The sequence below is a fragment of the Seriola aureovittata genome, chromosome 7, assembly GCF_021018895.1.
Source record: "Seriola aureovittata isolate HTS-2021-v1 ecotype China chromosome 7, ASM2101889v1, whole genome shotgun sequence".
Lineage (NCBI taxonomy): Eukaryota > Metazoa > Chordata > Actinopteri > Carangiformes > Carangidae > Seriola > Seriola aureovittata.
The window spans coordinates 19,154,048-19,167,580 of NC_079370.1; the positions used below are offsets into that span (position 1 = coordinate 19,154,048).

A 13,533-nucleotide genomic window follows, 5' to 3' on the forward strand; every position below is an offset into this window, starting at 1 on the left:
TCATTATTTTTTATTAAAATAAATTGATAGTTTAATCGATTATGAAAGTAAGTGTTCATCACTGCCCTTATCATGGCCTATAAAAAGCATTTGAAGCTGGTCTAATGACTTCATACGACTGCTGAGGTTAAACAAGGAAGAAATGTATAAAGACAAATCTTCAATGGGGGACGCCATTGGTTCCAGCAGGCATTTTTGCTGGTATTGTTTTTACCTTGTGAGTCTTTGTGTGTGTGTGTGTGTGTGTGTGTGTGTGTGTGTGTGTGTGTGTGTGTGTGTGTGTGTGTCATCCTGGCAAAATGTCATTGCGGAGACACAGACACAGTTCTGAGGACTGTGGCAGGTGTTTACATGTCTGTCTGTCTGTGGACAGACTTTGTAGCCACCATAGCGTCACAAGTGTGCAAGATACAGTCACGAAACTGTCCAGGTGTGTAGCTTAGATCAAAACTAAGGCCTGAGTTCGAAGATGTGTGGTCTGACCCATGAGCACTTTCTAACCATGTAATATTGTAGTAATAACTACTGAGTACTCAACATGAACATGTCCATGGGTGTGATCTTATCTCGAGATGGTCTTTCGCTTTTTCTGAAGGTGCCACACTGCAGTTAAAGGTTCTTAAATCTACATTTAAGCGCAGTGCCAGAGCTGCACCATCAGATTAGTTTTTGTTTCCTACCCTTCCCCTTTGTTATGACTTATTCATACCCTTTTCTTGCTGTGCTTTGGGGTTATATCCAGGTCGACGGGTTGTGGTAGGAGCAAAGTGTTATTTTTGCTGTAAGCCACACTGTAACAACAATATAAGAAACCCGATGAAAATTGAGCTCACCACAGTCCCCAGGCCCCCTGCCAGCTCCGGCTGAAGGTCACAGAACTAGAGTAGAGTAGAGGCTGCTAGAAGTGTCTTTGGATCTGAGGGAGGGGTAGACATTCTGTGTCTGTGTGTGTGTGTGAAAGAGAGGAAAGTAAATAAATGAAAAGGATATACAGTTGAAAACTGGAAAGAGAGGCAGAGCAAGGGAGAGAAATGGCTCTCAGTTGTTTATCTTATCACCCTGTTGCACCGGGGCAACGCACGCTGCCTGTTATTCTAGTCGAGGTTGTTACACATGGGACGTGACAAACAGCCTGCTTATAACAGCCCATCATTTAGACTAGGTTAAACACTCATATTGCCCACAACAACATGAAGGGCAATGGCAGCCGGATACCAATGCACACTAGGGGGTTAAGCAGAAATAGCACACAACGTGGCAGCTTCATATGGCAGAAGGAGGATGAGAGTAGATAGTGTCAGTAGATAAAAACAAGCTGTAGTTACAGACCTAAAGGCTGTATCTTTGGTGAAATGGCTGAAGAATTACAATTACAGATCAACATTAAACTGGGGAAGTCCACAGTGTAGTAAGTGTAGGTTTTTTTTTATTTTTTTTTAATTACTGCAGTATTTTTGTTTGACCTTTTTAAAGAGCTGTAATTGGTTGTGTCAGACTCCCAGAATCAGCTAGATTTCCCTCCACTTCTAAAAAGCTTCCATACTTTTTATATAACCACTGAGTTGAGTCTGAAACACTGAATATCATGACACAAACTTTTAACAAAACACCACAAACACAAATCTGGCTGGTGTCACGCTATGAACGGCAGCTGTGGACACCACAACCTCAGCACCGCCTTGAATACCTTGGTGGTAGACACTCATGGCTAGACTTTTCTTCGAGGATGCTGATGTAACTTTCTTTTTCAGAGAGAAAGTGCGTAGATTTTGTGTTTGGTGTGGGATCTATGTTGGCCTGTGCCCTGCTTTCTGTCTGGTTCTGTTAAGTTCTACTCAAAAATCTGATAAAGTTGCACAACCGTCTCTCAAAGGCAGTACTATTCTTAGAGCCCCTGCAAAGGGTGTCAGTAACACTGCAGCAGACTGAAACACAGGTCACACACACAAACAAAGACACATGCAGAAATGGACACAAGTATCGCACACACGCTCTCATACAGTAAGACGAATGCATACACCCTCTATCTCTAGCACAGGACCGACTAAACGAGTCCGCTCCCACACTTCCTCCGTTTCTGCGCTGCTCCCAAAGGCTCCCCACATTCTAAGCCAGTCCAAGTCGGGCCGGACTGAGCCAAACCAGACTGAGCATGTGTGACAAATGCCTCCCAGTTCTCTCTTTTCACACAAACTCATAGTAAGGTTCACAAACTGGGCTCTGACCCAGAGCTGAAGTCTGAAAGAGCCATCTGAAATCCATCACAGTCACGTGTCCTGTAAATCTGTGTCTATAGCAGAAACTAAATTCTAAAAGGGCTTTACTTTTATACAGCTGTGATTACAAATAAATGATGCGAAGGCATTTGGTGCATTTGTACTATGAAATATTGCTGAGTGGTCAAGTGCTTGGTGCACATCGCTGGTATAAGATGCATTTCATAGTGACTACTGCTCTGAATCTCTGGATCTCACCACAGTGATCCTCACTGGCAGCTGGAATGTCTGTTATCAGGTTCGTGCTGAAGCGGTTAGGACAACAGCCAGGGGAGTTGTACTGTAGTATTTCTGCAGTATTATGTAGCAGGCCTGCTCTGTTCTGCTGTACTACACATACAGCCTAGCTTGTAATTGCTCTGAGCTTGAGGTTACGAGGTTATGATCCAGAGGATTGGCATCATGCGGCGTGCCAGGCTGCGCAGATGCACCATGTACAGTCTAGCCTGCGGTCTAAAAGACCGGAAACAAAGGGGGTTGGCACTGAGCGCCGAGGCCGCCTGCTCCGACGTGCTGTGGAAAGACGACACAAATGTGCAGTTGTGTTCATTTTGGGGTTATGATGCATGTAAGTGAAATTGGTTGTGTTTATCCCTGCGCATGCTACAATTTTGGTCAAGGGTTTATAAACTTGTTCCATTCTGATCTAAAATTAGCAACTTTCAGTCCCTATTACGATTCATTAAAGCCCTCTAGAAACAAGTCTGCAACCCAGTTTGGATACTAAAAGATGTGGGATGTTTTCAATCTGTGGTGTGAAGAATTGACACAAGGCACGAACACAATCTGTTCTGTAGTAGTGTGTTCGGATCAGCATGTGAGCCTGGAGTTAGGAGGGCAAAGGGAAATGGATTGGCATACTTTCTGTGCCGTGTCCTGTCGTACGGCCTCTGCAATTTAAGGATTTAGGGCACAATCCTTGTGGAGTTACAAAGACAAGAAGAAAGCTTGAGCTGAGTGAATCTGTGTCGCCGCCTCTTGCTCCGTCTCTGTTTGCTTTCTAAATTCGTGCCGAGCAGCAGGAGTCGAGCGGAGTGTACTCGCTGCTCTAGGTGCATGTGAAATGTTTTCACAGTGACTTTGAAATCAAGCTTTGCATAAATATAGACTGGGAAATGATTTCGAAACCAAGCACGAGCACCATTCAGTCGCATGTATAGGCTTAGTCATTCTGGGTCTTGGAGTTGAATGAAAGCTACAATTTTGCGTCTTCACCTCAGTATTCTGTGGTTGTGTGCTGTAGTAAAATGTCACTGCTAAACCAAAAGGGTTGACTGACCTTTAAGCAGAATAAAAAACACACAGTTAGACAAGTCGCTGCCATCACTGAGCAGACTACGTTTGCACTAGTATAAACTGGGTTAACTGCAACTCCAATTTGCATGTGATTGGACAAACCCTGACTGTACATCTAAGGTCCATGACTGTGCAGGTGAAGACACATGATGAATGATAGCCCATGGTGGTATTTTGCAGAGTTGTGGGAAAAGAAAACTAGTGTCCATTTGTCTCCAGGTTCTTTTTTGCCTGTTTCCCTCTGACAAGACAAGAGGAGACAAATACATTTAGTTTTTTGAATTCTTCCTGCAGCCCTCCACTGTTTTGGACTCTGAATTGTTATTGCATATATATTATATGGAAAAAAGCTACAATGATGGGGACAAATCATTTGACTGTCTGGGTGCAATGCAAATTACCACTATGACAAGTGTTGAGGTGCACAGCTCAAAGGCAAGAGCATTATCATTTATGATACATGATATGTTGTCAAGCGGGCCCACGCACAAAAATACTCCACATGACACTATCATTGTCCCTGTGATGGATGTATGCACAGGATGTCTCCATTACTAAATGTGCAGGGAGAGAGTAAGTACACATGTGAATATCCATGTACTGTATGTGTCATAAATGACAGTCAGGCATCCACCACTCCTGTATATCTTATATCTAAATGATCCACTACCTGTCATGTGTGCAGGTGATTTTTTTCATCTTGCGCTTTTCACCTTGTACTTCCTGTCATATGTAGATATGCAATGGTAAATGTGTCACAGTGAGTACTGGAAAAAAAAAAAAAGACTCCCTAGCTTTTCTTCTCCATTTTCCGCCTTTGAAATCTAGATTTGGAAATAATAATTAGAAAGACAAAAAAAAGCAAAAACTGCAAAAACCTTATTTCTTGGACGAACATTTCGCCTCATTTTCCAGGGCACTGAGTGCAGGCTGCCAGTAAAATGGATTGCTCTCAGTACAAGTGTGTTATGAACAAGCAGTCTGTGATTGAAAAGCTTTATTTCAAGCTCAGCAGACTTGTAAATGAGGGTGTGTAGTGAAGAGAGGAGATTGTCGTGCCTGCCCGTGTGTTCTGGTGCGTTAGTGTGTATAGCGAGAGGCGAGGATGGCATTTCATGAATCACAGTGTGTAGGGTAATATTTTAGCTCTCTGGGATATCGTATGGGTTATTGCTGCATATAAACATGACTCAAATTAGGAGAGGCTCTGAGGTTGTATGTGCTCTTGGAGCATTGTGCCTATTTTACTGTGTTGACATCACCCACAAGCAATGGGCCGTCATACCATGGAAGCAACTTACTCCTTACACCTGCAGCTGTTTATATTTTGTTGCTGTCTTTTTATTTTTTTTATGGCCATAGAAAACTTTATGTGGAATCTTACAGCATTAAAATATGCAACTTGTTTCAAGCTCTGGAGCCAAACTGCAGTTTTTAGCAGGGCTGCAGCAGTATAACGGAGGTCAGTGTTGGCTTTGTGCCAGCCTCAGTATCTTACATAAACCGCCACAGTGAGGAATGTGTCTGGGCACACTTCACAGGAAATACACACACATGTGCTAACAACACACTAAGTGCAAAAGTGGGAGTATTGTTTCTGGTTGCTTGTGCCCTGTACTGTTGATGTTCGCAGCACACACACACACACACACACACACACCTGCCCTTTCTGTGAGTGAGAGACAGACAGAGGAGGGGGTGCGGGGCGGGGTGGGGTGGGGGATTGGGTGAGAAACAGGTGCAGCAGGTTATAAAGAGACAGTCAGCAGCAACAGATCATAAAAACTGCGAGTGTGGATTGCGAGGGCCTGTCTCTCGCCCTTCCACTCTCCTCGCCAGCCGTGGAGAGAGAATGGAACCGTTATTGCTATCCCGGTCCCATCTCGTCTCAGCTGGTTGTGACATTATCTGTGAGTCAGGTTGTGTCCAGTCCGGCCACTTCCCACCGCGAGCTAATGCGCTGTCATCCAAGCCTGACTGCTGCTGCTAACTCCCTCAGACCGTGGACGAAATCGATATTACAGGAGCCATTAAAACCTGTAGGAGTTATTTAGCTGTCTCTTTGTCTTTCTGCAGTCTCCTCTGTCTGTATCATTATCTATCTTGCCGTACACTGCAGTTCCGTCTGTCCCCATATTCTTCTCTACGCTCTCCTGCTTGAATCATTATCCGCCTGTGCTCCTCTGCTCCTGTCGTTTCTTCCTGCATACTTTGTAAGACTCCGTCCCTTTCCAGCTCAATCTTCCTTTGATCCGTTCATCTTTTCATCTGTCAGTCCATCCATCTATCTGTCTTTCTGTCGGCCTTCACTTTTGCATTCTGTCACATCTCTTTTTTTCCTTCATATTTTCCGGTTGTAACTGATTTGCAACCTGTAAGACGCTGTGATGGGTTTAATGATACTCATTTTGAAAAATGTCTTCATTTGACTGTTTCCCTCCCTGCTGGTATCGAGCTGTGAGCCGAAGAATATTACAGTTCTGAAAGCAGATATTTCACCTCTGACTAATCAGCTGTTCCTGCTGCAGATTATGGCTTCTGTACAAAATGAACTTAGAGTCATGATTGACTTTTATTTTAGGGCATTCAGTTTGTGTAAGGGTGTGTATTTGCGTGAGAGTGTATGATTCAGTACTCATTAGTCTAGCCTCATTCTGATTAGCTCATTTCCATTCATAGTCACTGTGATTAAATGTTTAAATTCTAACTGTCAAAGCAGCACAGTGTTTGTGTGAAGTTCTTACTTCTTTCCTCTTCAGTGTTTGTCTCCCTTTTCATCTCCTAAGTTCTGTTTACCAAAACACTGCTAAAAAATATTTTTCATATTTTACTGTTTTTATCCTCCTGATTGTTTTCTCATCCCATTTTCTCATTTTTTTTCAATGTTTTCATCAGTAGGAATAACAAATACTGTATCTAAGTAAGCTGACTTAAAGGAGTTCATAACATACTTCAATTCAAATTACTCAATAGGCCTCTTCTCTTCTCTTCTCTTCTCTTCTCTTCTCTTCTCTTCTCTTCTCTTTTCTTCTCTTCTCTGATTGATGATTTTATTCAAACATTTCACTTCTTGAGGTACAACATAGTGCAGTGTGCCTGAGGGTAATGTATGCAGTTGATGCTTATTAAGTGACCTAAGAACCATTTTGATTATATGCAAGTCAGTTCAGTTCAATGAAGTCAGATCTGACTCTGGTGGTTTGACTATTTGATATATAAGACAATGAAAAGCCACCAAATCTACATAACAATTGTCATTAGCATGCATCTTCTATCACATGCTCCCTTGCGTCGCTCATGTGCTTCTGTCTGTGTGTGTGTGTGTGTGTGTGTGTGTGTGTGTGTGTGTGTGTAAAAATGTGAGAGAGATGACTCACAGCAAGATGACGTTTATCTGATGACATCATCAGCTAACTGCATCTGCAGAGAAGCGCTCTCCCCCACCTCCTCACTTGTATTCAAGTATTCAGTGGTCAGGGCAGTCAATATCACAGCTGATCTTTTTTTTTTTTACTAACTGCTGCATTATAGTGTTCCCGCTATACATTATTGTGCTTTCCTGCTTTCCAGTGCTTTTGTTTTTCGCATTTTCATTTGCCACATTTTTATAATTGCTTGTTTCTTTTTTTATTTAGCGATCATAATGTTGTGCATTGTGGCAGTGATGGAAAATCTGTGATATTACTGAAATGAGAATGAACTGTACTTGAATAAAAGCCCTTTATCAGAAACATGGTATGATATTTGACAGTATGTCACATCCCTACATTATTCTGTTCAGTCGACTGTCAAAGTCAGTTGTCTTCATAACTGACTGCTCTGACACACCAAAGAGATAGAAGTCAGTTGGTGTGCGTTTGCCTGTGTGTGTTGAATTGCACCATCTTGCTTCCTGGTATTAACCAGTGTGCCATCTGTTGAGGAGGCGAGGCAAAAGAGTTGTCATTAGAAGAACATACCGTAATAGGACCATGGTGGAAAATCCTAAGTATACCAGGCTTTTATACCACGCCAGGCTAAACATGTAGAGCTGCAAAACTTTTCTGACTAATTGTGCAGACAGTCTAATTGCTTTGGAACTAATGACAATAGCATTGCTTGTCTTGTCATACTTTCATACTTTCATTCATGTTTTTCAGTTGCTCTGCTCTACAGTTTGGTCCATTGATATCAACACACCAAGTGAACTCATTATGAAATATAAGGTTGTGTTTTTTGTGAAATGCAGCTGAACAGGTTCTGTCAACGGTGTATATCCAGGCTTATAGTACAGTGATGTTGCCTTTTATAGGCTCCAGTCTGTCAAAGAAAGTGGATTGAGTTTTTAAAAAAAATATGTTTAATAAGCTTGATTGAGGTCATGTGGATTAAAACATGCAGTATGCCTGGTCAGCTAAAATTGGAGGCATTATCAGCAAACATTCAACTCAACTCAGCACATACTAAGTATATCACATCCTGCGGGCCAAATAGGTGTGAAAGTAAAAAGAAAAAAAGATTAATACTGGTGTAACTGCCGCTGCTCTGCTGACCAGTTCGCTGTTTCTGTGTGTCTGATTTTGGTTGTGAACTTGCTGCCTTTCTGACTTCTCTGTGCTTTTCTCTGTGTCTTTTAGGGTTTCATCGCAATGAGGATATGAAGGCCATTGATGTGCTTCCCATCCTCAAGGAGAAGGTGGCCTTTCTCTCAGGTCAGTTATAGTGGATTTCACTGATAAGATATCAGCACTGTAGCCCACTCATTAAAACTTGCTCCTCAACCAGTCCTTACAAATTTGACTGTATCTGTTTTTGAACCAGAATTCAAACTCCTTCTTTTATCTATTTGAAGGAGAAATTGTATCTTTATTGTTGTAGAGACCTTGCAAGGCAGTAGGTTTTGTGTCAGTCGTGCATTGCTGTGCTTGTGTGCTGATGCGAGAGAAATTCAACAGAAGAGACAACTGTGTGAATTAAGATGAAGTCATATCAAGATCATTCTGACAGTTCAGTGTCACACAGTGCAACATGCCCAGTTAAGTGTCAGTGAATCAGTACAACACCTATTTTATTTTGCAGCATAAATAACATCTTTAATTGTTTATTTAAGTACCTGAAGTCATGCACAGTCGCACAGTTACAAGTTGTTGTTGCGCTTGTGCTTGAAAGACATGGTACACAGTACACATATTGTATGTCCCCTAAATGTCACAACAGAGCAGCATGGCTATCATTTTGTTGAATACTCCAATTTCCTTCACCGTAATTGCTACTTGTTAGGTTATTTATGTGTCCCCGCTTATTTCTCTGAACTGTTTCTGACTCGTCATGGTTCTGACCCGACCTTTACCTCATTACTGTTAACTGCACAGGCATTGCCATAATTGTAAGTGAGTCTGAGAGAGTGTTTTTCTCTGTTCATTAACAGTCGGTGTAGTTTATTGCTGCAGTCTGACTGAAAGGCTATTACTAGCCTTGTCATCGTGAGACTAATTTGACCCCTGACCCTTCAATTTGACTCAGAATAGCCATGACTAACTGCAGACATATTCACAGATGGTACCCATACAAATTAGCTGCTGTCATCTCAGAACACTGTGGCAGTCACTTTACATCCTGCGGGGTGGTATTCTGTAGGATTTCTTACTTAAACTGTGTAGCATCAGACTGTGTAGCTGAAGGTAAATGACTGTATTTTAAAATTAAAATGAGTCTGTTTATTTATTCTGCTTGGTATAATGGCTGAAGGTTCTGTGTGGAGCACTCATATGTCCTGGGCATCTGTATCTCTGGCTGCTCAAGCCTTTCACAACATGAATGAGGGAAAAAAAAAACCCAGACCTGGCTACAGTGGATAAGCATTGTCTACATGGGAAGTAGCTGTTATGTAATTACGCTTTTTGTCATCTTATTTCTGCCCAAAGGTGGCAGAGACAGACGTGGAGGTCCTGTTCTCACCTTTCCAGCACGGAGCAACCATGACAGAATACGACCCGAAGATCTGCGCAGGCTCATAGCCTACCTGGCTACTATTCCCAGGTATGAAATGTAGACACACACACACACACACACACACACACACACACACACACACACAGAGGGTTTCTGTGGGCATGCACACACACAATCATATGCACATGCATTGACTTATAGACTCTGTTCTGGATCCTGGGTTAATTTGAAACAGACTCCTCATCTTGGCCTCTCATGCAGACACACTCACACACATCTCATCACCTTCTTTGTGTCAGACTTTCCCACCTTGCTTGAATTTAAAATGCTGAGGCATAACCTGAGGCTACAAAGAGCTGGGATGGTTTTATTTTGGATTCTCTGTGAAGATTCAACCCCCCGTTTCCTATTTTTTCTCCCCTTTCATTTCCTCTTCACTCTCTAGAAAATGCTAAAAAGCTAACAGTCTTTTACTATATGTAGGTTACCATTCATCCCTGTTTAGTAACATCTCTCTCTCTCTCTGCTATTGATAATGTCTGGTTAGAGTGGGTCAGTTGTGATCAAACAAAGCTGCATGGAGACACTAGTCACACTAGTTTTTTCTTCTTCGGTCTGTTGTCTTTTCTTCCCTGTTTCACAGTTCGCTGTGTTATTGTTTGGGCCAGCATCTAAAAACTGCTCCAGGAAGTACGCACTGTGTCTAGCCACAGGATATTCTTTCAGTGTTGTACTCTGTAGTCCTGTGCAGAGAAGCACCTTACCTTCGCATTTAACACTTAGCTCCAGGCTGTTCTGTTTGGAGTCAGTTGTGATTGGCTCGGAGGGAAGTTTGCACTCTTGTGTCCTGCTGCTTCTGATCTCTCCGTTGCTGCACTTTTCTAGTGCTTTGCAGTCTAAAGTCTTTTTCACAGTAGAGTTTGGAGAGCTGTGTTGAGGCGAGACGTGCTCCAGGTCACTGCAAAGAATTGGGTCCAGGTTTCTTCAGGGCTCCTTGTGGGGGGTGCTGGGATATCGGAGGCAAAATCTAACATATTCTGAGTCTGAGTATATTGACTTTTTTTATTTCACAACTTTTTTTTTATCTCCCTTCATAGATCATAGATTGATATTCTGTCCAAGAACAACAAAAGAAGAACAAACTACTTTATGAACTACATTCTATTAGGTTACATTAGTTGGAGTTTTTGGAAATTAAACTAAATGGAATGTTTAAAAACACATTAATAACATTAATAAAATGTTAACAATTTATTCTTTATTTAAAGACATACTATATTGAATATATTAAAGATGTTATTTGTAGTGCTTTTTTCTGAAAACATAAGGTGAAAGAGAAGGACCTCGCTGTGAATCCAGACATACCGGTCGTAGCTTGTGCACAAAGACTCTCAGGCTCAACTCTTAAGGAACTGTGTGAAGAGGTTAGACTAGAGAGAGTAAGAGATCTGACAGAGGTGATCAACCATCCAGTTTGAGGCTGAGAAGGAATCAAGTGTCACTAACTCAGAAGGAGGTCAGCCTCTTCTCATCAGCTTGATTGCTCTTTCTCCTGTCCAAATACTTCTCTGTCTTTCCCCCTTTTTCTGTTGCATCTGTCTCTCTCCCTCCCTCCCTCCCTTTCTCTCTCTCGCTTTCTCTCTCTCTCGCCCCCTCTCCTCTCCTCTTCCCCCTCCCCAGTCTGTTTTTCTCTACCCATTTGGCGGCCGATCTGTTTTCAGAGAGTGAGGTCAGAGTGAGTTAGAGCAGGAGGGCCTGCGTCTGTTTCTGTGTCCTAGCGAGACACATTGAGATTAAAGCCTTTAACACTGAGAAACAACCTTTTATGGACTTATACAGCAGCACGACTCCTGGTAAGCAGCAGTGGAAATTTCAACGCTTGAATGTTTTAATTTTTTTTCCTCCCCAGATACTCTGGAGATTTGAACAGGATTTTTGATTTAAATCTTTCATTTTGGCATCTTCACACTTAGAAGAGATCATTTTTTACAATGAGTCTTTTTTCCGTAATGCGGTTTTATTGTCTCTATTTCTGTTGCATGGGCAGCACTGATGATGCAATGCAAGAGATTGACGTTGTTTTTTTTATCTCATGCAGTCACAAATCAGTCACATCTGATTGATTTCGTCCTTTCCCTGTTATCGTTTTTTATTCTAAGCTGCCCTAATGGTTTCATGTTAGCATTATGAAATCATATTAAAGTAATATACCCCCTCCTGCGTTAATTTGCTCTTTATCCTGGAATCTGACCTCTTTATTTGTGTTTCTACAGTGAGGAGGTGGCCAGACATGGGTTCACAGTTATTGTGGACATGCGCGGTTCTAAGTGGGACAGCATCAAGCCTCTGCTGAAGATCCTTCAGGAGTCTTTCCCTTCTTGTATCCACGTCGCTCTCATCATCAAGCCAGACAACTTCTGGCAGAAACAGAGGACCAACTTTGGCAGCTCCAAGTTTGAATTTGAGGTAGGTGACACTTTTTAACATAACTAGCCTGGTTTTTGTTGTTGTGGATGTTGTACATGAACCATCAGTATTAGTATTAGTCTCTTTTGAATTTATAGGCTTAAGATTATTTTATTGTTTTCCACTAAAGATGAAAATACTGGCAGTGCTGATTACAGTATATTTCAATATAGTTTAAGATGAACAATTTGTTGTAGCTGTTAGGGTTGTAGTTAGTTTAGCATAGCCACCCATCTTAATTTATCAGGTCTAATTGGACTGCTGCTCGGTGACAGTGGCACTATTCTGTCCCGTGTGGGCATGTGGTGCTGGTATATTTAGTACTGACCCAGTTACTATGGAAACAGGATATATAGGACATGGCGAAGCATTTCATCCCAACTGTAGTGACTTGGGTTTGGACAAGCCACTTTTTTTTTTTTGTTTGTTTGTTTGCTGTTTTTATTATGCCACATAAGTGCTGTACTGTATGTGAGTGAGACATGATTATTCCCACAAGGTCGTTGGTTTGAGTCTGTTGAGCATCTATACAGGAGAGAAGTCAGACAGACTCCAGCCCCAAAATCTGACCGTTTATTTGGTATTCTCTTTGTTTATTTCTAGCGAACCTCAGCAGTTTCTGTTTTTATTTCCTAAGGGCTTATATCTGTGTATTTCCACCTTATTAATGATAACACGAACGCCGCTTATATTGTCTGGAACGTCCGTTTTGGTTATGCCACCTATCTAAACAGTTGATATGTGGATCCTCTGACTCTGCACATTCCTCATGTAATCCAGGTTTAATGGTGTGAAATATTTAGACATGTTAAAGTGATGGTTCAGGTTATTTGACGTGAAGCTGTGTGAGGTAGTTATACATAGTCCGTGTATTACCTGCGGTAGATTCAGATCGGTGCCCTAACAGTTTAGAGAAGCAGCCGGAAGAACTGGCACAGAAGCTGAGCGTTGTGCTGCTGTTGATGGGGCCAGCTGCAAAAACATGTTTTAGCTACAATAGATAGCCACCACAATTTTCACTTTATTTTGAATATTTTCACTGCTTTATGTTGTTGTCAAACAGCCCTTTCCTTTGGAACTACATTTTCTTAACCATTGCACTACAGTATTACTATGTACAAGCACAACTACGGTGCGCACTGTATTACGCTGCAGATCAGCTGTTTGAGTCATACAGAGCTAAGTGTTGATTGATTAGTTTTGAATATGATGCTGATGATGACGTAAATTGTGGTGGTCTCTCTCTCTCTCTCTCTCTCTCTCTCTGTCTTCCTTACCCTTCCTTTGTCCATTCCTGAAACCCCCCTTTTTTCGCCTCTTCTGCCTCATTATTGTCTCTTCCTGCTCCATTTGTCCCTCACACACTTACCTACACCAGACGGTGATGGTCTCCTTAGAGGGTTTAACCAAGATTGTGGACCCATCCCAGCTGACAGCTGACTTCGAGGGCAGCTTAGAGTACAACCATGATGACTGGATCGAGGTTTGTTCTCTCTTCCTTTTGGTCTTTAGAAGACACACAGAAAACGCCAGTCTTTGACTGGAGGCCTCTGTTTGTCCAATT

At 42.0% G+C, this 13,533-nt stretch overlaps 1 protein-coding gene across 5 annotated transcripts in view; it reads left to right on the forward strand.

Moving 5' to 3' along the window:
• triob (trio Rho guanine nucleotide exchange factor b) overlaps nucleotides 1-13,533 on the forward strand; it is a 112,539-nt gene that overhangs the window by 38,878 nt on the left and 60,128 nt on the right. For 4 of the 5 annotated variants that reach the window (XM_056379847.1, XM_056379842.1, XM_056379845.1 and 1 more), the window contains 4 exons: nucleotides 8,189-8,263; nucleotides 9,476-9,590; nucleotides 11,777-11,969; nucleotides 13,348-13,452. In XM_056379847.1, the coding sequence (XP_056235822.1) occupies nucleotides 8,189-8,263; nucleotides 9,476-9,590; nucleotides 11,777-11,969; nucleotides 13,348-13,452 (488 nt within the window). Of the gene's footprint in view, nucleotides 1-8,188; nucleotides 8,264-9,475; nucleotides 9,591-11,239; nucleotides 11,357-11,776; nucleotides 11,970-13,347; nucleotides 13,453-13,533 lie in introns of those variants that run through there. The other variant, XM_056379846.1, reaches the window with a different exon arrangement.